The sequence below is a fragment of the Culicoides brevitarsis genome, chromosome 3 (genome assembly GCF_036172545.1).
Source record: "Culicoides brevitarsis isolate CSIRO-B50_1 chromosome 3, AGI_CSIRO_Cbre_v1, whole genome shotgun sequence".
Taxonomy (NCBI): Eukaryota; Metazoa; Arthropoda; class Insecta; order Diptera; family Ceratopogonidae; genus Culicoides; species Culicoides brevitarsis.
In genome coordinates, this window is record NC_087087.1 from 1,755,372 (window position 1) to 1,779,048 (window position 23,677).

Here is a 23,677-nt window from a genome sequence, read left to right on the forward strand (position 1 = left end):
TGACAGTTGACGTTTCTTCTGTACGAGAACGTACAATGACGTACCTCTGTAGTGTTATTGAACAAATTTTTCATATTGGGGATTGGAGGTTGAATGTTCATTGGGAAGAAATTTTTTGGTTTTTAGATTTTTTGATGATTTTTCACTTGAAATTTTTTTTTATGAAGCAAAATTAATTGATAAATTGTCTTAATTTGGTTCAAAAGTAAAATTTTTCAACTTTTAATTAAACATTTCAAAGAAAATTCATAAAAATTTGTTCCGTTATTAATGGCGCGAAATACATTTGGATCTCTAAAATAACAAAAAAGAAAATTTTAAGAGATTTATCACACAAATAGAGTAAAAATAAGAAAAAAAAATAAAATATTAAACTTCAATTGTTTTTATAAGTTTTTTTTAGACTTCTAAAGTAAAATTTCAACAAAAAATTGATCTCATAAATGGCGGGAAAATTTTGTTGATCTCTAAAGTAACAAAAAAATCAAAATTTTAAAGAAATTTATCATTTTAAATTAAAATTTTTCAAAATTGAGCAAAAATTTTTATCTTCAATAAAAGTTTAAAAAAAATTTATAAATAAATTTTTTTATGTGTTTTGAATAATAAAGCCAGTTCTATGTTTTAATTTTTGTTTGTTTTAAATTAATTAATTTTATTTTTTTTTACCTCTAAAGTAAAATTTCAATAAAAAATTGATCTCATAAATGGCGGGATTTTTTTTATTATTTTTTTAAATAAAATTTTAAGAGATTTTTTACTCAAATAGAATAAAAATAATCAAAATTTTAAAAAATAATTAAACTTTAATATATTTTGAATTAAAATTTTTCAACCTCTAAAGAAAAATTCGTACAAGAAATCGATCTCAAAAATGGCGGGAAAATTTTTTTCTTATCTAATTTTAAATTTTTATCTTCAATAAGTAAGTTTAAAGGGCAAAAATTTAAAAGAATTTAAAGAATATTAAATTTTAATGAATTTTGAAGTAAAATTTTTTAAACCTCGATAGTAAAATTTTAACAAAAAAATGATCTCATTAATGGCGGGAAAAATTTTTTGTTGATCTATAGTTGAATTTTTAATTAAACTTTATCTTAATCTCTTAAAATGGGAAAAAATGAAAAGAATAAAAAGAATATAAAACTATAAGTTTTTCAAAATTAAATTTAAAGACAATTTCAAACAAAAAATGATCTTTTGAAAAATGGCGCGAAACTTTTATACTTAACCTCAAAAATCTTTTAAATTAAAGAAAAAACAAAAATTTTATTAAAAATTAAAAAAAATTATTTAAAAAAAAATATTAAAAATTAAAACTAAACTACAAAATTGTCATATTTTTCGATGAATTTTCAAGAGTATATTGAGCAACTTTCTTATTTCCTAAAATTTTTATTTGTTCATTTTTCGACTTTTCTAAAGTTTTTTTTCTTCTACAAACTAACTAAGGCACTAAAAATGCTTTGGTTCCTAAAATTTTCTTTTTTGAGTAATTTTCGATAAAATTTATAATTTTTCATCTAAAAAAAATCAATTTCCATTATTGTTGTTATGATTGCTGAAATTCTTCAAATGTTCGATGATCCTTTGTTGTTCCTCTTTGATGCGATTCTCGTGCTCTTCCCGAATCCGTTTCTCGTGTTCTTGCTGATGCTGTTGTTGTTGCATGGAATGCAGAGCCGCAAGTTGGTTCATTTTGTTCAGCTTGTATTCCTTCTTGAGATGCGCGCGAATTTCCGTGTGACAATGTTCCGCATTCGTTACGATAATGTCGTCGTTATCCGTCGTTGTGACGCGTGCCTTGCAGTTGTATTTCCGCGAGAGATTGCATTGCCAATATTTTTTGTCCTTTCGCACGTATTGAATTCCGAAATTTTCGCCATTGTGAACGAGCAAAGGTTTTCCGCGTTGACTCAACATGAATTGCAATTTGCCTTGAAACCATTTTTCACCTGGAGCGACTGTTTTTCAATGAAATTAATTAAAATTTATCAAGAAAAAGAAAATTTGAGGACAATACAAACAAATTTCATGCACCTTCGATACAATACAAACCCTTTTATGCGTGAATTTTACATTAAAAATTGAATTTTTTACCTTTTTGTTTTTTTTTTCTTTATTTTTTAGCCTTAAATACAGATTTTTCTTCCATAAAATCATTTTTTGCATGCAAATGAGGCCCAAAATTAATAAATAACTAAATCTAAATAGTTAACACTTACTTAAATACTTTTGCCGGAAAGAAAATAAGTCGAGCTCTTGCGGTAAAAGCTCATCGAGGAACAAAATATGAACGAAAAAAGTAATAAATTAACATTTAACAAGATTTTTTTTTGACTTTTAGGAAGATGAAATGAGAAAAAATGTTTTATTTTAAACTTGAATTAGCGAAAAAGCGATTTTCAAATTTTTAACGGTCAAAATTTGAATTGACATTTTTTTTAATTTTTTAAAATTACAAATTTTTAAGCAAGAAAAAGTAAAAATATTTTTAAAAAATTTAATTTTTTTCATAATTTGATAAAAGCTTTAATTTCTTTCATAATTTTATAAAAAAAAAAATTTTTTTATATTTTTCATATTTTTTTTTTTTTAAATATATTTTTGCATAATTTGATAAAAAAATTATTTTTTTTATAATTTAATTAAAAATTCGTAAATGTCAATTTAAAATTAAACCGTTGAAAATTTTGAAATCGCTTTCAAACTGAAAATTTTTTCAACAGGACACTTGAATAAGCGAAAAGCGATTTTCAAATTTTCAATTGTTAAAATTTGAATTGACTTAAATTTTTAAAATTTTTATAAAAATAAGAGTTTTAATACAAATTTTAAACATTTCAAAGAAGAAAAAGTCAAAATTTCTTTAAAAAATGTAATTTTTCCATAATTTAATAAAAAAATTCGTAAATGTCAATTCAAAATTTGATCGTTGAAAATTTGAAAATCGCTTGTTCGCTAATTCAAGTTAAATATTGAAACATTTTTCCTCATTGCTTCAACCTAATTTTGTGAAAAAAAATCGTTTTTCACAAAATTTTTGTCAAAAATCAACAAATTATCAACAACAAGCAAGCTTTTTGCCATAAAACTACATTCCGTGCTCCATTTTGTAATTATTCGCCATTTGTTGTTGTTGCTGCTGCTGCGAATTTGTCATCTCCATTTGCATCTGTTGCATATTCTCTTGTTCATGTCCTGCATGCCCGTCACTCATCGTCGTTTGACTGTCTTCGTTGTGACTTTGCAACGCGTTTTGCGGCATAAGGCTTTGGTGATTGTTATTTGGCGACGGCGAATCGTGCTGCGTCGCATTTTGCATCGTTTGCATCAAGGGCTGCGACAAAGGAGGCGCCATCCTCGCTCCGTTATTGACGACAGGCGTAATTTGCAAACTCGGGGGCGGATGAATGTTCGTCAGCAAGTGATGCGGATGCATTTGTTGATGAATGGCGGGATGCATGGGCGGCGGATTTAACATCGGAGGCATTCCTTGAGACGATGGCGGATGCGAAGAATGTGTCATGTGCGGATGTTGATGATTCGGAGGCATGCCAGGCACAGCGGAAATCGGTAAATGATGACTTTGCGGCATATTTGGCGGCGGAAATTGCGAATTGGGCGGCGGCGGAGGCCCATGATGTGCCATTGAGGTAGAAATTCGTGATGCAAGAGACGACGATTGAATTGCCGAAGGCGGCGGAGGAAGAGAAACGGCAACAGCAGATGATGATATCACAATTGGTTGCGGCGGCGGTTGATTTGGATCGGTATTTTCGCTGCCCGGGCCATTTTTCATGTGTGGCGAGTGATTATGAACGCCCGTCGCTGAGATAACACGTCCTTGATGCGTGATGCAACGTGCTCGACACATCGTGATGCGATACGATTTGCAAAGCCAGTAAGTTTTCATGCCTTGTTGCGTCGCCACGGTGTTGTTTCGATTGAAAATGCAATTGCCGTGCAAGAGAGACGTCGACGAGAGCATCGTAATGTTGTTGATGCCTAAATAAGTTCAAAATTAGCGCAAGACACGAAGTTTGCGGCGACTTTAAAGGGGTTTCAAGAGTTAAAAAGACCTTTTTACGGGTTGAAAAGAAGAGAAAATCAAGAAAAAGCAAGAATTGTTAAATTTTTTGTTAGTATTTCCGTGTGTTAGTCCCAAAAAAACTCCAACTTTCGTTGATAAGACCCACAAAATACGAAATATCGACAAAATTTATTATATTTTAAATATTTTCTTTATTTATTATTTATTCCGTCTTTAACTGTAAGATAAGAATTTTTATGTTCAATCGTTACTTGGTAATAATTATCTTTGCGCGCACTGCTCTCACACACAAATTTCGACAAAAATAAGAAAAAATCAGATCACGACATATTATCACTCAACTAGTTGTTTATGTGATTTTTCGTATGGAAACGAAGCTGATCTATCGTCATGCCGTTTTTCAATTTTTGAATTTTTATTTTACGTCAGAAGTTGTTAGTTTTTTGTCAAAATTTTATAAAGTTCATAAACTATCAAAAAAATTAAAAATTTTGATATAAAACTTTAAAAAAATAAAATTTAGGCCAAAATTTAAATTTTTTTAGCTCTAATTTTAAATTTTTAGAACAAAATATTTAGCAAAAAAATAAATTTTGATAAAAAATTATCCGAAATATCTTTCTAAATTAAGAAAAAATTTTAAAAAAAAAATTTGAATATGAAAAAAATGAATTTAGGCCTTTTTATCGCTTTTCAGCTCTCATATTTTTGTTCAGTTAAAATGTTAGTTTTATATCAAAAATTAATTAAAGTTTATAAAAGTTCAAAAAAACTTAAAAATTTTAAAAGTTATTTTCATTAAATGCATTTTAGGCCATAATTTTTAAAAAAATTAACTCTTTTTCTTTTATTTTTAACCAAAATTCAGCAGAAATTAAATTTTTAGTTGAAAAATCTCATAATTTCAATAAAACGTTAAATTAACTTGAATCTAAAACGTTTCAATGATACGTTATTTGTATTTAGAAATCTCCAAGTTTATCATATTTCGAGTTTAACCTCTTGAACTGGATCATTCATCCACTTATTTGTAGAAAATATCAGTTCGCTTGTGTGACGAAACGAGACGCGCGTATGATAATAAAATTTATTTATTTTTTTTTTCTATTTCAACATCATCATCATCATCCTCGTGTTCGTATCTGAGAGACAATATATCAGAGAAGGTTCTGACTTTGTTTTTAAAATTACTTATTTATGAACAGTTTTAATGATAACTGATAACGAGCAAATATTCACATAAATATATTGAAATTGTAAGCAGGGAGATGAAATGTGAACTATAAAAAAATTTTTTTTTTCGTAAGATAGTGTCGAGTGTCGTGTTGTGTGCGATAGAGATTGATGAGATTGAAGCAGAAAGGGTATTAACCATAGAAATAAAGTTTAAAATTAATCAGCTAGAGCCCTTAGATACAGATTTTTAACCCGATTTGTGTTAGTTTGATTATTATTTTTAGACGAGAGACAGATCCCAAATGAAAGACAAGACAAGCCAAAAGCTACCAAGCTTGAAAGATGCTTTTTTTCGTTATCGTTGTATGAGAAAAATATTTTTTTTTTTTTTTTGAAAAATACGGAAATTTTTTATTTTTATGAAAAAAAAAAAAATTTTTTTTTTTGAAAATTTTCAAATTTAAGATAATTTTTAAAAAAATTGTTTAAAAAAATTATAAAAATTTTTACTTTTGATTATAAAATAATTTTAAAAAAATAATTTTATGCAAAAATTCAACTTTTATTTTTTTCATTTTTATGCAAAAAATACTTTTCTAATTAAATTTTTTTTTCTTAATTTTCTATGAAGGCAAAAAATTGATAAAATTTTTTATTTAGGAAAAAAAATTATTTTCACATTAAAAAAATAAATTTTTTGTTTTTGGAGAAAAAAAATTAATTTAGGATTAAATTTTTTTTATAGAACAATTTTTGTGAATTTTTAACAAAATAAATATTTATTTAAAATAAAAAATTTTGAAAATGAAAAATTAATTAAAGTTAGTAATAAAAAATTTAAGAAAAATTTTATCTAAATTCAATACAATTTAATTTTTTTTAATTTTTAAAATTATTTTTTTTTATAAATTTTCTAAAATAATTTCTTTGAAAAATCAAAATTAATTAAAAATTTTAAAACTAATTTTTGTTACAAAAAAAAAATTATTAAAAATTAAAATTTTCGAAGATGAAAATTTTATAAAATTTATTTTTGTTAAAAAATTTTTTTAATTAAAAGAAATTTTTTAAATTCAGTAAAAAAGTTTAATAAATAATAATTTAATAAATAATTTATTTTAAAAGGTTTTCCTAATTTTTTAATTAAATTTAATTTAAAAAAATATTTTTTTTCTTCAAAAAATTAAAAAAAATTAATTAAGACTTTCATTTAAAAAAAACTTTGCATAATTTAAATGAAAATTTTTAAAATTTTAGCTTTTGATAAAACTTTAAATTTTTTTCTCATACAACGATAGTCAAAAAACATTCAAAGAACATTCAAGAAACCCCTTTTAGTTCAAAAAAATCAAAATTAATTCACTTACCCGGCGGAATTTCCATATGATGCCCTTTGTTATTGCCAAAATCGTGCATATCGTTTGCATATTCCTTGCTCGGCGTGTATCCGCTACTGCTGCTTGCGCCACTTGTTGCATTATTGTACTGCTCATAGTATTGTTGACGCGGCGCGGGACTTGCTGCACTCTCGGGATTCTCTCGTTTCACGTTATTCAAGTCAAATCGCCCTCCTTCGCTCATACTTATCTGCGGAATTGGCGGCATAAACACATCATCTCCCATATTATCCATCGAATCGTTCATCTCAGGCCCATTACTATTTTCCGTCACATCGCTACTTCCCACAGATCGTTTGGCAATTTTTGCTGCTTTGGCATAATACGCATCCGCTGCTGCGTTATTTGCGCCGTAATCGCGTTTTTGACTGGAGCCCGGCGTTTCGAGTTTCACACTTTGGTTGTTGTTGTTGTTATTTGTCGCGATGTACGACGACGGAGGTTGCGGCGACGACAAATTGCTGTCGCACGAGCTGATATTCTTGTTTGGCAAGTGTTGCGGCTGCGATTGTGACGCCGACATATGGGCAAGCGGCGAACGACGATGATGAGATAACGAATGCATCGCGGGACTTTTTGACGACGACGACGAAGGGGTTGTCAGACCCTTGATTTGGAGCGTTTCGGCAATTTTCATGAAAGTTGGCAATTCGATGTGCTTGACATTCACTTCGCCTTGATACATGAACTGCAAAAGTTCAGACATCACGGAGTAACTGACATCTTTCAGGATGACTGCGATTTGGAGGAGAAACGAAGAGAAAAATGTTTGTAATGAAAAAATTTTTGTATATAAAAAAAAATAAAATAATAATCATAAAAATAAATTAGTGATGCCATTTTATAATATGGTTATTATTATATTTATTGTGCTCGAACAGCTCTGCGTTGGCATAAAATAAAACCTTTTCACAGCAAAAACTTGAAACTTGCACAGTGCGATAAAAATAATTTTTTTTGAACAAAATTTTGTTTAGCAATGAATAAGCTTCGAGCTAAATATTTTTTAAAATTAAAAAAAAATAAAAAAAAATTTTAAGAAATAAAATTTTTTTTTTAAAAAAAATTCTGTTAAATTTTTAATTTTTTTTCAAGAAATCAAAAAAAACTTTTTCAAAAAATAAAAATGAATTAAAATAATTAAAAATATAAAAAAAATATTTTTGCTCTTTTTGTTCTTTTAAAAAAAATATTAATAGAAATTAAAAAATAAATTAAATAAAAACATATAAAAATTCAAAAAATCTTATTTTTTTAAGGCAAATTATTTTAAAATATTTTTCTTTTCATCATTAAAATTATTTTTGGATTTTTAAGTTTCAAAAATAAAAATTCTTAAAAAATTTTTGAAAATCAAAAAAAAAAATTTGAAAATCTAATAAAAATTATTTTAGATAATATCGAACTTTTAAAGTTTTTTTTACATTTATAAAAATTATGAATGGAATTTAAAAAAAATAGAAATTAAATAAAAACTCATGAAATTCAAAAAAAAAAAGAAAAAATTGAATAAAATTTTAATAAAAATTTAAAAATTTTTTTTCAAATTTTTTTTTTCAAATTTTTAAAAAAATATTATAAAAAAAATTTTTAAAAAAATTGAAAAAATTAAAAAAATGAAAAATATAAAAATAGTTATTTAAGATGATTTTCGTTTGTTTTAAAAATTTTTAAAAGAATTTAAAATTATTTTTAGAAATTAAATTAAAAACTTATGAAATTAATTTTTTTTTATTTCATACTTTCATACTTTATTCATACTTTAAATTATTTTTAAATTTTAAATTTTTTACAAATTTTAAAAAGAAAAAAAAAATAAAATCGATAAAAATTTAAAAATCAATTTTCATAAATCGTAATTTTTAAATAAATTTTTAAAAATTAAAATTAAAAAATTTTTTAAAAAAAAAAATTAAAAAAATAAAAAAATTTAATTTTTTATTTAAAAAAAATAATTTTCTAAAAACTCATATTTTGTAAAAAAAATATTCATAAAAAAATTTAAAAAAAAATATTTTATCTTTGAAGAATTTTTGAAAAATTTAGTCGCACCGTGCCTCGTTAAATCGAGGAAAAAATAATAAAAATATAGTATAATAATGTTAAAAACATTCCTTTATATATAAAATAAAATATTATTATTATTAAACGTTATTCGTACACACTCTCGACAAATAATAACAACACTCTGTCCCGTACAGAACTTTATGGTAATGGTTATTATTATTACCAAAGTTATTATTTTTTATTATTATTTTTATCGTATACACGTCTCTTTTCTCTCTGTTTCTCTCTCTTTAGCGCGATGCACAAAAAATAATATAAATAAAAATTGTTGACTGTAATAATAATATTATTTTATATACAGAGCGTTGCTGTTCGAAATGGGCTCTAAAAATGACAACTCTTCTCCCAACATTTTTTTTTTTCTTCGAATTTGGTTCAAAAAAATTGATTGACAGAATTTTTTTTTTGAGCTGATAAGAAAAATTTCTTTTTTTTTTGATAAATGTTCAAATAAAGACACGAGAACAGATAGAACGAGAACGTCTTCGCAGGAAAGTATTATCTCTCCTTATGATAATTTTTGTGTGAGGGACCATATTTCGACCTTTGGTCTTGTATTTTATCTCTGTTTAGACGTCGTAACTTCACGATATCACTTCACACACGATTTTTTTTATCTATCAGCGTTGAAAACTTCGATAAAGCGTAAATCTCGATTTTTTTGGTATCACTTACTTATCGGATGCTTGCACGGGTTCTGTTGAAACATCTCCTGGAAGTATGGCGAACAGATGGCAAGGACGATTTTGTGTGCCTGGATGAGGCGATTTTCGACGGCAATTGTGACATCGACGAGATCTCCGCGATCGAGGAGATTCTGAAAGCCGCTCGCGAGGTTCTCCTGAAAGTTGTTCCAGCACAAGGCGAATTCTTCCATTTTTCTCGGATTTTTAACGGTGTCGCGAACAGAAAATTACGAGACGACACAACGGATGCACATGAAATTGTGCTGCGCGATGGATTTGACAAACACTTTTTTTACTTTTAATTTCGAGACAATGTTTTGCGTGAAGGAAATTTGCTCTGTTGTGACAAAAACACATCCACTCCGTACCGCACTTGATGATGGAATGACATAAAATCCCACAAAACATTCGAAAAACGAGACATTTCGTCGCCCAAGGCACATTTTTCGACGAAATTCGCTGTCATTGGGTTTTGAAGTGAAAAATTCATCAAAACACATGCACTTTTTTCTCCAATTTTAGTCGAAAAGTCCTCCAAAAACCGCAAAAATGGCATCGAATTCCGCAAAACCGCAAGGCGAATACCAACAAATCGACTTGATGAAGTTGAATTTGGCCCAACTCAACCAATTAAAGAACCAATTGAATCAGGTAAAAATCTCCTCCATCCCTCCCATGCAAAAATCCTCACAGAAAATCTTTTTTCCCGCAGGAATTAGTTCTCTTCAACGATTCGCTGACAACTTTGAAAGTCGCCAAGAGCAAATATGCCGGCTCGAAGGAAGCTTTGGAGCAATTCAAGCCAAGTTGGAACGATAATGTCACCCTTGTACCGCTTACGGGATCCATGTATGTGCCCGGAAAGTTTAAAGACATCAATAATGTGCTCGTTGACATCGGCACGGGCTATTACATCGAAATGAATCTCGATACGGCGAAAGATTACTTCAAGCGACGTGTCGAATTCGTCACCGAACAAATGGATAAAATCGAAAAATTGGGTTTGGAAAAGTCGCGGATACGGGATGCCATACAGGAAGTCATGACGATAAAGGTTCAGCAGCAAATGGCAGCCCAACAAGCAGCGGCGGGAACTGCGGGAGCGCAAAAAGCCTAAAAATAAAGAAAGAACAATTTTTTTCATCATCACTCGAGTTTCAAAAAAAGAAGTTGCATTTGTTGAAAATTTTTTATAATTTAACTCATCAAAAAACTTATTTTTCAGCAGAAGAAATAATAAAATACGCACCAATTCATAACAGCTTTGAACATTAATTGGATTTTTTCATTAATTTTTTTTTTACAAAAATTTAAAAAATTTTGAATTTTTGATGTTAAAATCTCAGGTAGGAAAATTAAGGGAAAAGTTTTGAATTTTTTTTCTTATTGAATTATTTTTATTTACCAAAATTCTTTTTTTTCGAATTTATTTTTTATTTTTGAAAAATTAAAATTTTTTTAAAAATTTGAAAAAATTAAAAAATTTTAAAAAATTAAATAAATTAAAAAATTTTAAAAAAATTTAAAAAAAAAATTAAAAATATTTGAAAAATTTTAAAATTTTTCGAATCATTTTTTTTCAAATTCATTAAAAATTATTTTTTTTTTTTCAAATTCAATAAAAATTATCAAATTCATTAAAAATTAATTTTTTCTCAAATTCAATAAAAATTATTAAAAATTTTCAAATTCATTAAAAATTATTTTTTTCCCGAATTCATTAAAAATTATTTTTTTCTCAAATTCATTAAAAATTTTTTTTTTCTCAAATTCAATAAAAATTATTAAAAATTATCAAATTCATTAAAAATTAATTTTTTTTCAAATTCATTAAAAAAAAAAAATTTTTTTTCTCAAATCCAATAATTTTTCAAATAATTTTTTCTCAAATTAAAAATTAATAAAAAAATTATTAAAAATTAATTTTAAACTAAAATTCATTTAATTTTTTTTTTAAAAATAATTTTATTTTTTTTTTCTACAATTGAAAGCTTAAAAAAAATTTTTTTAACTTTTTTTACAACCAATAATTTTTTTTATTGAAAATTTTATTTAATTTAACTAAAAATCATGAAAAATTATTTTCAGCAGAATAAAAACAAGCGATTTCCCATCATCCAAAATTTAACCATTGAGCGTTTGAGTGAGTTCTCCATTAGCCAACAACTCTTTGATAATATCTAATCCTCCAATTAGTTCTCCATTCACATAAACTTGGGGATAAGTAGGCCAATCGCTGTACGTTTTGAGTCCTTGTCGCACCGCTTCATCCGTCAAAATGTCAAAAGTCTCGTAAGCAACTTTTGTGTCGTTAATTATCGCAATTAGCTGCTTCGAAAATCCGCAACGAGGCATATTGCGATCGCCTTTCATGAAAATCATCACTTTTGCCTTATTAATGAGCATTTTGAGACGTTCCTCGAGCTTGTCTTTCGTTTCTTCGGCGACGCCAACGAGGTTTTTGCATTTTGTCGTGAGCCCCACGATATCGATGCCGTCAATTCGATCAACTGCTTTGCCATTTTGGAAGAAAATTACCGTGGGCACCGCTTCAACTTGATGTTTCAACGAGATATCGGAAAGTTCTTCAGCGGGAACTTCAACAAACTTCATGGAAGGCAGTTGCGCGGAAAGTGTCGTCATTGCATCTTTGATTTGGGCACATTGTTCAGCCCAATCGGCGGAGAAGAGAACACAAACATTCGGATTTCTGTAAAAAATTCAAGAATTTCTTTAAAAAAAAGTTCCGAGATAACCAAAAATATTTCATTACCCGATGGATTTGTTGTATTCATCAGCAGTTGAGACCTTTTCGACGCCCATTTCGATGAAAAACTCACAAAAAATTGATTTTTACAACAATAATTGCCTGTTAAAACGATAAATTATTCGATTTTTCCGGAAAAATCGTCTTTCTCGACTTTCAATCTGCTAAAACTTGAATTGCTTGAAGGCGAATTTGTTGAATTAGCAAGTTTGGCGATTTATTTCTTTAGAAAAATTTAAAAAGTTTGGAAAATTTTGAATTTTTGCAATTTCATACATATTCTAATCAAAACCATGTAAAAGAATTTTTTTTTCAGTTTCAATTTTTTTGCAGTTTTGAGTTGTAAAATGATTAAAAATGATAAATTAGAGCCTTCTGACAAATTTTTATCCATTTGGAGCAAAATTTGACAAAAATTGCTTTGACACAGTTTTTGACATAGTTTTTCTCTTGATTTAGTTTTCAAATCAAAACTGTGTCAAAGAAAAAATTTTTTTTCAGTTTCAATTTTTTGGCAGTTTTGAGTTATAAAATGATTAAAAATGATAAATTAGAGCCCTTTGACAAATTTTTATCCATTTAGAGCAAGATTTGACAAAAATTGCTTTGACACAGTTTTTGACATAGTTTTTGACACAGTTTTTCTCTTGATTTAGTTTTCAAATCAAAACTGTGTCAAAGAAAAAAATTTTTTTCAGTTTCAATTTTTTGGCAGTTTTGAGTTATAAAATGATTAAAAATGATAAATTAGAGCCCTTTGACAAATTTTTATCCATTTAGAGCAAGATTTGAAAAAAATGGCTTTGACACAGTTTTTGACATAGTTTTTGACACAGTTTTGCTCTTGATTTAGTTTTCAAATCAAAACTGTGTCAAAGAAAAATTTTTTTTTTCAGTTTCAATTTTTTGGCAGTTTTGAGTTATAAAAAGCCCTCTGACAAATTTTTATCATTTAGAGCAAAGATGTCAAAGAAAAAATTTTTTTTTCAGTTTCAATTTTTTGGCAGTTTTGAGTTATAAAATGATTAAAAATGATAAATTAGAGCCCTCTGACAAATTTTTATCCATTTAGAGCAAGATTTGACAAAAATTGCTTTGACACAGTTTTTGACATAGTTTTTGACACAGTTTTTCTCTTGATTTAGTTTTCAAATCAAAACTGTGTCAAAGAAAAAATTTTTTTTTTCAGTTTCAATTTTTTGGCAGTTTTGAGTTATAAAATGATTAAAAATGATAAATTAGAGCCCTCTGACAAATTTTTATCCATTTGGAGCAAAATTTGACAAAAATTGCTTTGACACAGTTTTTGACATAGTTTTTGACACAGTTTTTCTCTTGATTTAGTTTTCAAATCAAAACTGTGTCAAAGAAAAAATTTTTTTTCAGTTTCAATTTTTTGGCAGTTTTGAGTTATAAAATGATTAAAAATGATAAATTAGAGCCCTCTGACAAATTTTTATCCATTTAGAGCAAGATTTGTCAAAAATTGCTTTGACACAGTTTTTGACACAGTTTTTCTCTTGATTTAGTTTTCAAATCAAAACTGTGTCAAAGAAAAAATTTTTTTCAGTTTCAATTTTTTGGCAGTTTTGAGTTGTAAAATGATTAAAAATGATAAATTAGAGCCTTCTGACAAATTTTTATCCATTTGGAGCAAAATTTGACAAAAATTGCTTTGACACAGTTTTTGACATAGTTTTTGACACAGTTTTTCTCTTGATTTAGTTTTCAAATCAAAACTGTGTCAAAGAAAAAAATTTTTTTCAGTTTCAATTTTTTGGCAGTTTTGAGTTATAAAATGATTAAAAATGATAAATTAGAGCCCTCTGACAAATTTTTATCCATTTGGAGCAAAATTTGACAAAAATTGCTTTGACACAGTTTTTGACATAGTTTTTGACACAGTTTTTCTCTTGATTTAGTTTTCAAATCAAAACTGTGTCAAAGAAAAAAATTTTTTTCAGTTTCAATTTTTTGGCAGTTTTGAGTTGTAAAATGATTAAAAATGATAAATTAGAGCCTTCTGACAAATTTTTATCCATTTGGAGCAAAATTTGACAAAAATTGCTTTGACACAGTTTTTGACATAGTTTTTGACACAGTTTTTCTCTTGATTTAGTTTTCAAATCAAAACTGTGTCAAAGAAAAAATTTTTTTTCAGTTTCAATTTTTTGGCAGTTTTGAGTTATAAAATGATTAAAAATGATAAATACGAGCCCTTTGACAAATTTTTATCCATTTGGAGCAAGATTTTCCAAAAATGGCTTTGACACAGTTTTGAAAAAAAAAATCAAAACCATTTCAAAGGAAATTTTTTTCAATTTAAAAAATTTGAAATTCGATTTTCTAAATATTTTTTTTTAGAGCAAGATTTGAAAAAAAGGAAAGTTTTTGACACAGTTTTTCTTGATTTAGTTTTCAAATCAAAACTGTGTGAAAAAATTCAGTTTTAATTTTCAGTTTTGAGTTATAAAATGATTAAAAATTAAATTAGAGCCCCACAAATTTTTATTGATTTTCCATTTGAAATTCGATTTTCTAAATATTTTTTTTTCAAATTCATCAAAAATTATTTTTTTCTAAAATTCATTAAAAATTATTTTTTTCTTAAATTCATTAAATTTTTTTTTTGTCTCAAATTCATTAAAAATTTCTTGAAGGGCAAATTAGTTGAATTAGCAAGTTGGCGATTTGCAAGCAATCAAAACATCAAAACAAACATTGATAAGACGTGATTTCATCGAAATCCTCATTTTTCGTCATGTAAAGGACCCAAAAAAATCATCTTCGCGTCAATTTTTCGTCGATAAAGCAGAGAAAAATGCAAATCAACGCGGCACGATGCTCGTCAAAACACATCTTGCCGGCTCGTCTCATCCGGGAGCAATTCCTGAACTTTTTTGTGAAGGAGAAAAATCATTCTTTCGTGCGATCGAGTCCTGTAGTGCCATTCTGTGATAAATCTCTCGCCTTTGTGAATGCCGGAATGAATCAAGTAAGTTCAAAACCTTCAAAAATATAAAAATTTAATTTTTTTTAAAAAATAATTTTAGTTCAAAAACGTGTTTTTGGATCGACAACAACCTCCGTATCCTCGCGTTGCCAATACCCAAAAGTGCGTTCGTGTCGGCGGGAAACATAATGACTTAGAAATCATTGGAAGCGACGGATATCATCACACGTTCTTCGAAATGCTCGGAAATTGGTCGTTTAACGATTATTTCAAGAAGGAAGCTTGCACAATGGCTTTAGAATTGTTGACGGGTCCTTATAAAATCAACCCGAATCGACTTTATGTGACTTATTTCAAGGGCGATGCCGAATTGGGACTCGAACCTGACTTGGAAACTTTTGAAATTTGGCGCAGTTTGGGTTTCGCGAAGGAACGCATCTTGCCATTCGATAAAAAAGACAATTTTTGGGAGATGGGCGATGTTGGACCATGCGGGCCTTGCACTGAAATCCATTTTGATCATCTCGGCACGTCATTAAGAGCGGATTTTGTCAACTCTGGCCTTGCTGATTTGACTGAATTATGGAATTTGGTGTTTATTCAGTACAACAGAAACAGCGATGGGAGCATTTCGTCGTTGCCGCACAAAAATATCGACACAGGAATGGGTTTTGAGCGTCTCGTTGCCGTTTTGCAGGAGAAATCGAGCAATTATGACACGGATTTGTTCCTTCCCTTATTCGATGGGATCCAAAAAGCATGTCCTCGAGCATCGCCATATGCGGGTACTTTCACAAATGACCTTGACAAAGATTACAGAATCCTCGCAGATCACGGAAGGATGGTGACAGCATGCATCGCAGACGGGATGTTCCCCGATAATAACTACAAATTACGTCGAGTGTTGCGAAAAATGATCCTTGTTGGCGAAAAAAGCTTCGGAAATGATCGTTTAGTGTTCGAAATAATCCCTCGAGTGGTCGAAAGTTTAGGAGAAACCTTCCCCGAGATGCAAAATTTCAATCAAATTCTCAAAGTAGTCGATCACGAATTCGAAATTTACAAAAATTTGAGGAAAGATGTGAGTAAAGGCATTAAAACTGTACCTCTGAAGATGGTTGATCTCATTGAGAATGACTTATTGGACTACCCGGGCATCATTTTTGCCTATAAAAATCTCATGTTGGAGCGGGAAAAGTGGAAAAGGGACGAAAAATCACAAAAACTCATCGTTCCTAACGAATATGCCTTTAAATTATGCGACACTTACGGTTTGGATGTTGACGCTATCGGTCGTTTATGTGAAATGGAGCAACTTTTATGGAATCGCGCTGAATTTCGATCGACTTCGAAGCGATTAAATGCGAAATTAAAAAAATTCGGAGGAAATGTCGAACAAAAAATACTTGAAAAGGAAAAAATTGAAGAAATTTCATCAAAATTTAATATTCGAAGGACCAACGACATTTATAAATATAACTCGCAATGGGATGAGGCAAAGAAAAAGTACGTGACACAACGAATAACAGCAAAAATCATCGCCGCTGTGACAAAAGACAATAAAATTTGGCAATTAGTGACTGACAAATCCAATTTTTATCACGAATCCGGGGGACAAGTGTCTGACAAAGGACTTTTTCTGCAAGAAAATGTAAAGTTTTCCGTGAAAAATGTCTTTTTCGAGAACGGATTTGTTATTCACGAAGGAAGTTTCGACACAGAAGGCAGTTTTTCCGTCGGATCTGACGTTGAAATGATCGTAAATGATGATTTTCGTACCGGAACGACGTCCCATCACACAGCTACTCATTTACTTAATGGCATTGCACGTGCTGAATTTGCTCTTCCATGTTGCCAAAAGTCGTCGCTCGTGCTTTCGGACCAACTCAAACTTGAATTATCCATTTATGGCCCTCGATTGACACGAGAACAATATCAAAGGCTCGAAAATGGCGTTCGTGATGCGATAAAAAGCGGATTTGCGGTCCGAATTGACGTAATTGACGAACAAAAGTTACTTTCGATGTCGGATGTTGTCACAGTGCCGGGCGAAATTTATCCAGATACGGGTTTGAGACTCGTGCAAGTCGGAAATTCCGTTTCGAAAGAACTTTGTTGCGGGACTCATGCACAAAATACCGCGCATTTGGGGGATTTTTGTTTGACGAATGTCAAATTAACGGGAAGGGCGAGTTATATTTTCACCGCAGTCGTTGGAGATGCCGCCAAAGAAGCGCATCGATTGGGAGAAGAACTTTTGGCGCAAGCAAAGGACATTCAACGAACCATGAACAAGGATAACGTTTCGATGATCGAACGTGACATCATGGATTTGCAAGAAACGCTGAGGGCGTCGGAAGAAGCGAAACAATTTGTGCCGTATTGCGTGAAAAACGAGATTTTGTCGATTTTAGGCGAAGTAGAGGCGAAATGTCGTGCCGTGAGTAAGGAGCAACTTCGAGAATTTGTCGAAATTGAGATGAAAAGTTTGCTTGAGGCGAAACCGAAGGAAGAACATCCGTTTTTGGTGCATTATTTGGCAAGTGCGTTGCTTATGGAGTCCGTTCCGTTGCACAGAGTGACGAAATATGTCACAGATCGACCCATTATTGTTATTTCTTATACGGGAACGACTGTTAAAGCGCGTTGTTGTGTGCCAGAGGTAAGATTTTTTTTTATTAAATTTTTAATTTTTTAACGCTTTTCATATAAATTTTTAAAAAAATAAAAAAAAAAATAATTTTTTTTAAATAAAAAAATTTAAAAAAAAATTTTAAAAATTCGAAAAAAATTTAATTTTTAAAGAAAATTAAAAAAAAAAATTTTTAAAAAAAAAAAAAAAAAAAAAAATATTAAAAAAAAATATAAAAAATTATTTTTTTTTGTATCAAAATTCAGAAAAAAATAAAGAATGAAAAAAATTTAAAGAAGCTAAAAAAATAAAAAAAAAAAAATTTTTTTAAAAAAAAAAAAAATTAAAAAAAAAAATTTTTTAAAAAACAAATTTAAAAAAAAAAAAATTCAAAAAAAATTAAAAAAAAAAAAATTTTTCATTTAAATCAGAAAACTTTTTAAAAAAAATAAAAATTATGAAAATTAAAAAAAAAAAATATAAAAAAAATTTTTTTTTGTATCAATTTTTTTAAAATTTCGAAAAAAATTTAAAGAAAAAAAAATTAAAAAAAAAAAAATTAAAAAAAAAAAAGAAAAATTTAAAAAATTAAAATTTTTTGAAAAGTTAAAAAAAAATTTTAAAACTAATTTTTTTCAAATTTGAAATGCATTTTTAAAAAATCATGAAAATTAACGAATATAAAAATTTCAAAAATTTGAAAAAATTTAAAATCTTAAAAAATATTTTAAAAAAATAATTTTAAAAAACTTTAATATTTTTTTTTAAAAATCAAATGAAACATAAAACCAAAAAAAAAATAAAAATCATGAAACTTTTTATAAAAAAAATTTAAGAAAAATAATTTTTTTATAAAAAAAATCAAATTCAAGAAAAAAATTAAAAAAATTAATTTCTAAAATCAAAGAGGTAAAAAAATTCATGAAAATTATGACAAAACGAATAATTTGAAAAGCATTCAAGCCCTTAATTTACGAATTTTTACCTCATTTTTAATTTTTTTTAATTTTTTTTCTTCCACAGGAGTTTCAAAGCACGGATTTCAATGCAGAAAAATGGTTATTACAAGTTGCTCATGTCTTTGAATCCCAAATCGAGACAACAAAAGGCTCAAAAATCGTTTGTAACATGAAAGACAAACGCATCAACGTCAACTTGTTCGCTTATAAACTCGAAAAAGCACTCGGCAACGCAAACGCCTTCGCAGAATTTTACTTTTTGAAAAAATCTTAGTTCATGCATCCATCCACAAGACTCTAAAATAGTGAATATTAATTTTTTATTTGATTAAAAATGATAATAAAAGAAAATGTTGAACAAAAAACCCAAAAAATTACTCATCAAAGTAGTCGATATGAGCTCCAGACTCGTATTTGCCGCTTTCCAAGATGCCAAGAAGGCGTTTTGTGGTTTGTTCTGTCGTTAAAACGCCTCCTGATTTCATTCCTTCTTTGTACCATTCACGAATTCCTTCAGAAAGGGTCTTTTCAGCGACAAAAGTCAACATGTCGGTATCAACGGGACCCGGAGCATAGTTCAAAATTTGCAAATTCGTGTCGGCGCGTTCCTCAGCTGCCAAATTGCGGAAAAACATTTCTCGTGCTGCCTTATTGGGACCATAAAAAGCCATTCCTTCGAACGCATCGACGCCACATTTGCTCGTTATATTGACGACATATCGTCGAATCGCGGAAAAAACCTCCAAAAAGAGATTATTTAACAAAATGACGGAAAAAACGTTGCACGTGAAATTTTCCTGCCATTCTTTGACGTCATTGCAATTTTTAGCGCGTTTCGAGACATCGCCCGTCGTTCCAACGTTGTGAACGACAAAAGCTTGTTCGAAACTCGTTGCGGCGTCAGTTGATAACGAACTTGAGAGCACATCACGTAATTCCTTCTCCGTTGGAGCCGATAAATCAATGGGGAATGTCAAAATTTGCACATCTGGATTCGATGAAAGGATTTTTTGCTTTGTATTTTCTAAACCGCTTGAACTACGAGCAAGTAAAACCATGCGGGAGCCTTTTTGAAATTTTTTTCCGCATTCGATAGCGATAGTTGCTCCAATTCCTACAAGAAAAATGACACGTGTAAAATTTTTTCCATGAAAAATTAAAATTTTCTTACCTTTTGACGCTCCTGTGAGCAAAAAAAATGTTTTTTTACTGAAATCTAAGGGAGTTGCCATTATTTTTCGACTTCCGAATCCGATTTTTCCGTAATTTGCTCCTCTTCTGTTGCTTTTTCGAGTTGATCGTGCTTGATAATTGGCACAATTTCGCCCGCTGTGAGTGGTTGCTCGGGTTTTATGAATCGCAAGATGTCGTTCGTCGTTTGATTCGCACTTTCGACACTCGTTTCCAAGTTAAGTTGAGAATCTGATAACAATCCTGTGTGATTCGAGTCTCCGAGTAACTCTCGCATGCACTGATCTCGTTTCTCGCGAAGTTGTTGCAATGCTTTTGGGTTTTGGAGTTTGTTTAAGCGACGTTGAAGAATGGCTAAATATTCTGCTGAGTCGGAAAGTGGCTCGAATTCGCGTTTTCCTTCGAAATTATCCTCGAAAAACAAGTCGACAGTGCCTGAAACGGAGTTTTGCTCTTTCCACGCGTCGTCTGTAGCTCCGTTCTTGTTCAATTGCTCGATACTTTCACTGCTAAACATCGCACAGCCTCCTTTTTCTTTGTAGTTGTGACGTTTTTTTTGCTTTAATGGAGATAACAAGACTTTGTTTTGCTACAAAAAAATTAAGGTCGTTACAATTATTAATTTTGTTTGCGGTTTCTTATTCATTAAAACCATAAAAAAATAAAATTAAATTTTTTTAACAAAATTTTTACTTTTTTAAAGAAATTTTATGTTAAAATTAAAAGTTTTTAAAGCAATAATGAATTTTTTTAAAATTATGTTATATGAAAATTTTAGATTCAAAGTTCATTTTTAATTAAAAATTGCATAAAAAATGTTTTTTTAAAATTTTTTTTAAATTTTTTAAAAAATTTTTATTTTTTAAAAATTTTAATAAAAAAAAATTGTTTTCAAAAAAGTTAAGAAAATCGAAAATTTAAATTTTTTTATAGAATTTTTATTTTTTTCAAGCAATTTGGTCTGAAATTTGAAGTTAAAAAATTTAAATATGAAAAATTTTTCATTGAAAATATAAAAATTTTTAGATCAAAGTCATTTTTGACAAAAATGAACGAAAAATTGAATATTTTTTGAAAATAAATATTTTGAATTTCAATTCAAAATTTAAATTAAAAAAATTATTTTTTTCTCAAAAAAGTTCAAAAAATTAAAATTTATTTTTTTACAAAATTTTTAATTCAATATTTTTTAAGCAAAAATTAAATTTTTTATGATTAATTTTTATTTTTCATTGAAAATATGAAAATTTTTGACTCAAAGTTTAATTAAATTTCAATTAAATAAATTTATAAAAATTATCCAAAAATAAATATTTTTTTACTATTTTTGTTATTTTTTAAATTTTTGGAAAATTTATTTTAATTTTTACTAAAGCTCAATTAAAAATTTAATAAGAAAAATTTTCTCAAAAAAGTTCAAAAAATCGAAAATTTTATATTTTTTTAAATATTTTCTTACCTTCTGATATTCGAAAAAAAAAATCAATTCAAAAAGTAGGAAACATTTTCATAAATTTCACTGTCCTTACCCATCGCGCATGAACGTTCATCAAATTTTCAACGCAAGAGAATGCTTGTAAACTTATTTTTTCTTTTTAATTTCTTCTCTTTTTTCAAAAAAAAAACTTAAAATCTAAGGGTACGAAAAAAAATTTAGAATTGAAATTCTCCCGAATCATCATTGAGTGTCGATTGCCAATGAATGCGTTGGCGCGCTTCAGTCTCATCCAAATTAAATTCATCGCGGAACAGCATAACGACCCATTCGGGCAACAAATAATCCGCTATCAGGGCGTCGTGCGACCAATTTTTGATGTTTACCTCGTTGGGCGGAAAATTTTCGTGCAACGTATCTGACATGCGATCAATCACATCGGTATCGACTATCCCAAAGATTGCCGTGTACAAGGCAGAACGTGTGGGACGAGGTTTAGCTTTGACCGTTTTGATCATTTCGACGAAAGTTTCGCGATAAATTTCGAATTTTTCCTTAATTTGATCCAATGTGAAGTGCGGAAAGACGAGTTTTTGTTCGAATTGGGGCCCACGTTGCTTTTGAATTTGTTCCTTGAAGAATTCCGTGACTTTTTCCATCTCGACACGTTCAGCGTTGATGCGTTCCATGCGTTTTTCGTGTTCGGCGATGCGTTCTGCCTGCGCAATTTCACGTTCGCGATCTTTTTTCGCCTTTCTGCTTGCGACATCGCTTCCTTCGGCGTATTTATGAATGGATGTTTGCACCGTCGAGCTGCTCGATGAACTTGCTTTGCTTGTTTTGGTCCGTGGTTTTGCTGTACGAGTCGTTTTCTGCTTTGGCGGATCCATTTCCCCATATTTTCTTTCCAACGATTCGAGACTCAAGTCTTTTTTGACGGCAGCTACATCGCCAGTTGCTTCATTTTCGCTGTCAGACCCGAAGAGATCATTTTTTTTCGAAATTGAAACGTTGTCTAAGGTTTCCGCGAGCGATTCTGAATCAGATTGGGAGTCATCTTTCTTCTTAATTTTCTTTGTGGAACCAAAAACGGGCGAATTAATGCCTCGTTTGGCGGCATTTTTCTTGCTACTTGGCGTATAATGCAGCAAATTCTCACGCGAACCGCTTAAGGGCTCGGGATGGTATTCGGCATGTTCGTTGCTGGCATCCGCGGATGACGACACGGAAGGAACATATTCAGGTACGGCACTTTTTTGACGATCGCTCGTCGGTTTGTACTCCGATTCGCTGTCTGAGAGTTTTTTTGGGCGACGGAGACTTCGTAATTTGGGCAGCGGATGCAGTTGAGGCGTGTCGATGTGCCGGCGTTGCTGTTTCGAAGGCGTTTTTTCTTCGTTGTTGTTGTTGTGATTGACACTTAATACTTTTTTGACTTTGCTACCGTCACAGGGAACTTCCTCGATGTCTATGGACATGTAACAGCTGTAACTTTCTTCCTTTTTGACTTCCATCACTTTCAATAATTCACTCGAAACTGCCTTTAATTTGACAATTACCTTCAAATTGTCGACAAAAAACTCCGTTTCGCCCTCTTCCTCTTCGATATTTTTCATCGCGAAGCCTTTGATGCTTTGAGTGTTTTCCTTTAAGTACACATACCGCAAATGATGGTCGATTTGATCCCATTTGAGCACATCCACGAAATTTGTGGTCTTTAATTCAACATCCCGGAAACGAATTACTTTCTCCTTTACCGTAAACGATTGAATGACCCATTTGTTGCTGAACTAAAAAACAAAAAAAAAAGTAAAAATAAAATCAAAACAAAACAAAGTGTGCGAACTTACTCGACGAACTTTGAAAAGTACGTTTGTTTTTGGCATAATGCTTGAATCTCGATGTTCCTGCACACATTTATCGAAAGATTTTTCCGTTTCGGCAATTTTTTCGTCAGTTTTTCATTGATTTCCAGCAGAATTTGAGGGACTTGTTTTCGTGGCAGATTTTTTGCGCCCGTTTACTTTTGAGGTTATGTTCGTTTGTTGACATTCTTTGTTTTGGTTCTTTTTGAATTTTTTTGACGGTTGGAAAAATTTATCGTTAAAGTTGAGAAATTATTTTTTTGCTTGAAATTGATCAAAAATCATGGAAAAGTGCTTTGGATGTCTTTCTGAAGGTTCATAAACTTAAAAATTGAAAAATAAAAAATACGTAAAAATTACGTAAAAAATACGTAAAAATACGTAATTTTCATTTTGAAAGCCCATTTGATAATTTTTAAGCTTGAAACTGTTCAAAAATCATACAAAAGTGCTTTGGATGTCTTTCTGAAGGTTCATAAGCTTAAAAATTGAAAA

General features: G+C 29.5%; 7 protein-coding genes across 9 annotated transcripts in view; 2 read left to right on the forward strand and 5 right to left on the reverse strand.

Moving 5' to 3' along the window:
- The window catches only part of LOC134835870 (general transcriptional corepressor trfA-like), a 131,396-nt gene extending 108,063 nt beyond the window's left edge, over positions 1–23,333 (reverse strand). Inside the window, exons 1-2 of one of the 2 annotated variants that reach the window (XM_063850859.1) lie at positions 23,168–23,333; positions 21,509–23,107 (exon numbers count right to left, since the gene is read on the reverse strand). In XM_063850859.1, the coding sequence (XP_063706929.1) occupies positions 21,536–23,107; positions 23,168–23,203 (1,608 nt within the window). In that variant the 5' untranslated portion in view covers positions 23,204–23,333 and the 3' untranslated portion in view covers positions 21,509–21,535. Of the gene's footprint in view, positions 1–21,460; positions 23,108–23,167 lie in introns of those variants that run through there. The other variant, XM_063850858.1, reaches the window with a different exon arrangement.
- LOC134833532 (uncharacterized) lies at positions 1,534–1,923 on the reverse strand. Its single transcript, XM_063847871.1, has one exon. The coding sequence runs from the start codon at positions 1,921–1,923 to the stop codon at positions 1,534–1,536; it is 390 nt and encodes a 129-aa protein (XP_063703941.1).
- LOC134835869 (sex determination protein fruitless-like) lies at positions 2,007–9,752 on the reverse strand. Of its 2 annotated transcripts, XR_010162234.1 has the most exons (4): positions 9,370–9,752; positions 6,598–7,362; positions 2,986–4,008; positions 2,007–2,340 (listed from the first exon to the last, which is right to left on the reverse strand). XR_010162234.1 is itself a non-coding variant. In XM_063850857.1 (3 exons), exons 1-3 carry the CDS (start codon positions 9,569–9,571, stop codon positions 3,095–3,097), a joined length of 1,881 nt encoding a protein of 626 aa, XP_063706927.1. In that variant the 5' UTR covers positions 9,572–9,752; the 3' UTR covers positions 2,920–3,094. The 2 variants fall into 2 exon arrangements, 1 of the variants encoding a protein (XP_063706927.1); XM_063850857.1 differs by lacking the exon at positions 2,007–2,340 and having other exon boundaries at positions 2,920–4,008.
- On the forward strand, positions 9,840–10,655 carry LOC134834228 (probable prefoldin subunit 5). The gene is made up of 2 exons (XM_063848813.1): positions 9,840–10,031; positions 10,093–10,655. The coding sequence occupies exons 1-2, from the start codon at positions 9,930–9,932 to the stop codon at positions 10,495–10,497; spliced, it is 507 nt and encodes a 168-aa protein (XP_063704883.1). The 5' UTR covers positions 9,840–9,929; the 3' UTR covers positions 10,498–10,655.
- LOC134833949 (glutaredoxin 3) lies at positions 11,341–12,334 on the reverse strand. The gene is made up of 2 exons (XM_063848458.1): positions 12,154–12,334; positions 11,341–12,090 (listed from the first exon to the last, which is right to left on the reverse strand). The coding sequence occupies exons 1-2, from the start codon at positions 12,201–12,203 to the stop codon at positions 11,505–11,507; spliced, it is 636 nt and encodes a 211-aa protein (XP_063704528.1). The 5' UTR covers positions 12,204–12,334; the 3' UTR covers positions 11,341–11,504.
- Positions 14,865–18,965, forward strand: LOC134835866 (alanine--tRNA ligase, mitochondrial). Its single transcript, XM_063850855.1, has 3 exons — positions 14,865–15,142; positions 15,201–17,762; positions 18,756–18,965. Exons 1-3 carry the CDS (start codon positions 14,969–14,971, stop codon positions 18,963–18,965), a joined length of 2,946 nt encoding a protein of 981 aa, XP_063706925.1. The 5' UTR covers positions 14,865–14,968.
- Positions 18,995–19,998, reverse strand: LOC134835873 (sepiapterin reductase-like). The gene is made up of 2 exons (XM_063850863.1): positions 19,863–19,998; positions 18,995–19,805 (listed from the first exon to the last, which is right to left on the reverse strand). Exons 1-2 carry the CDS (start codon positions 19,921–19,923, stop codon positions 19,066–19,068), a joined length of 801 nt encoding a protein of 266 aa, XP_063706933.1. The 5' UTR covers positions 19,924–19,998; the 3' UTR covers positions 18,995–19,065.
- Positions 23,334–23,677: the final 344 nt, after the last annotated feature.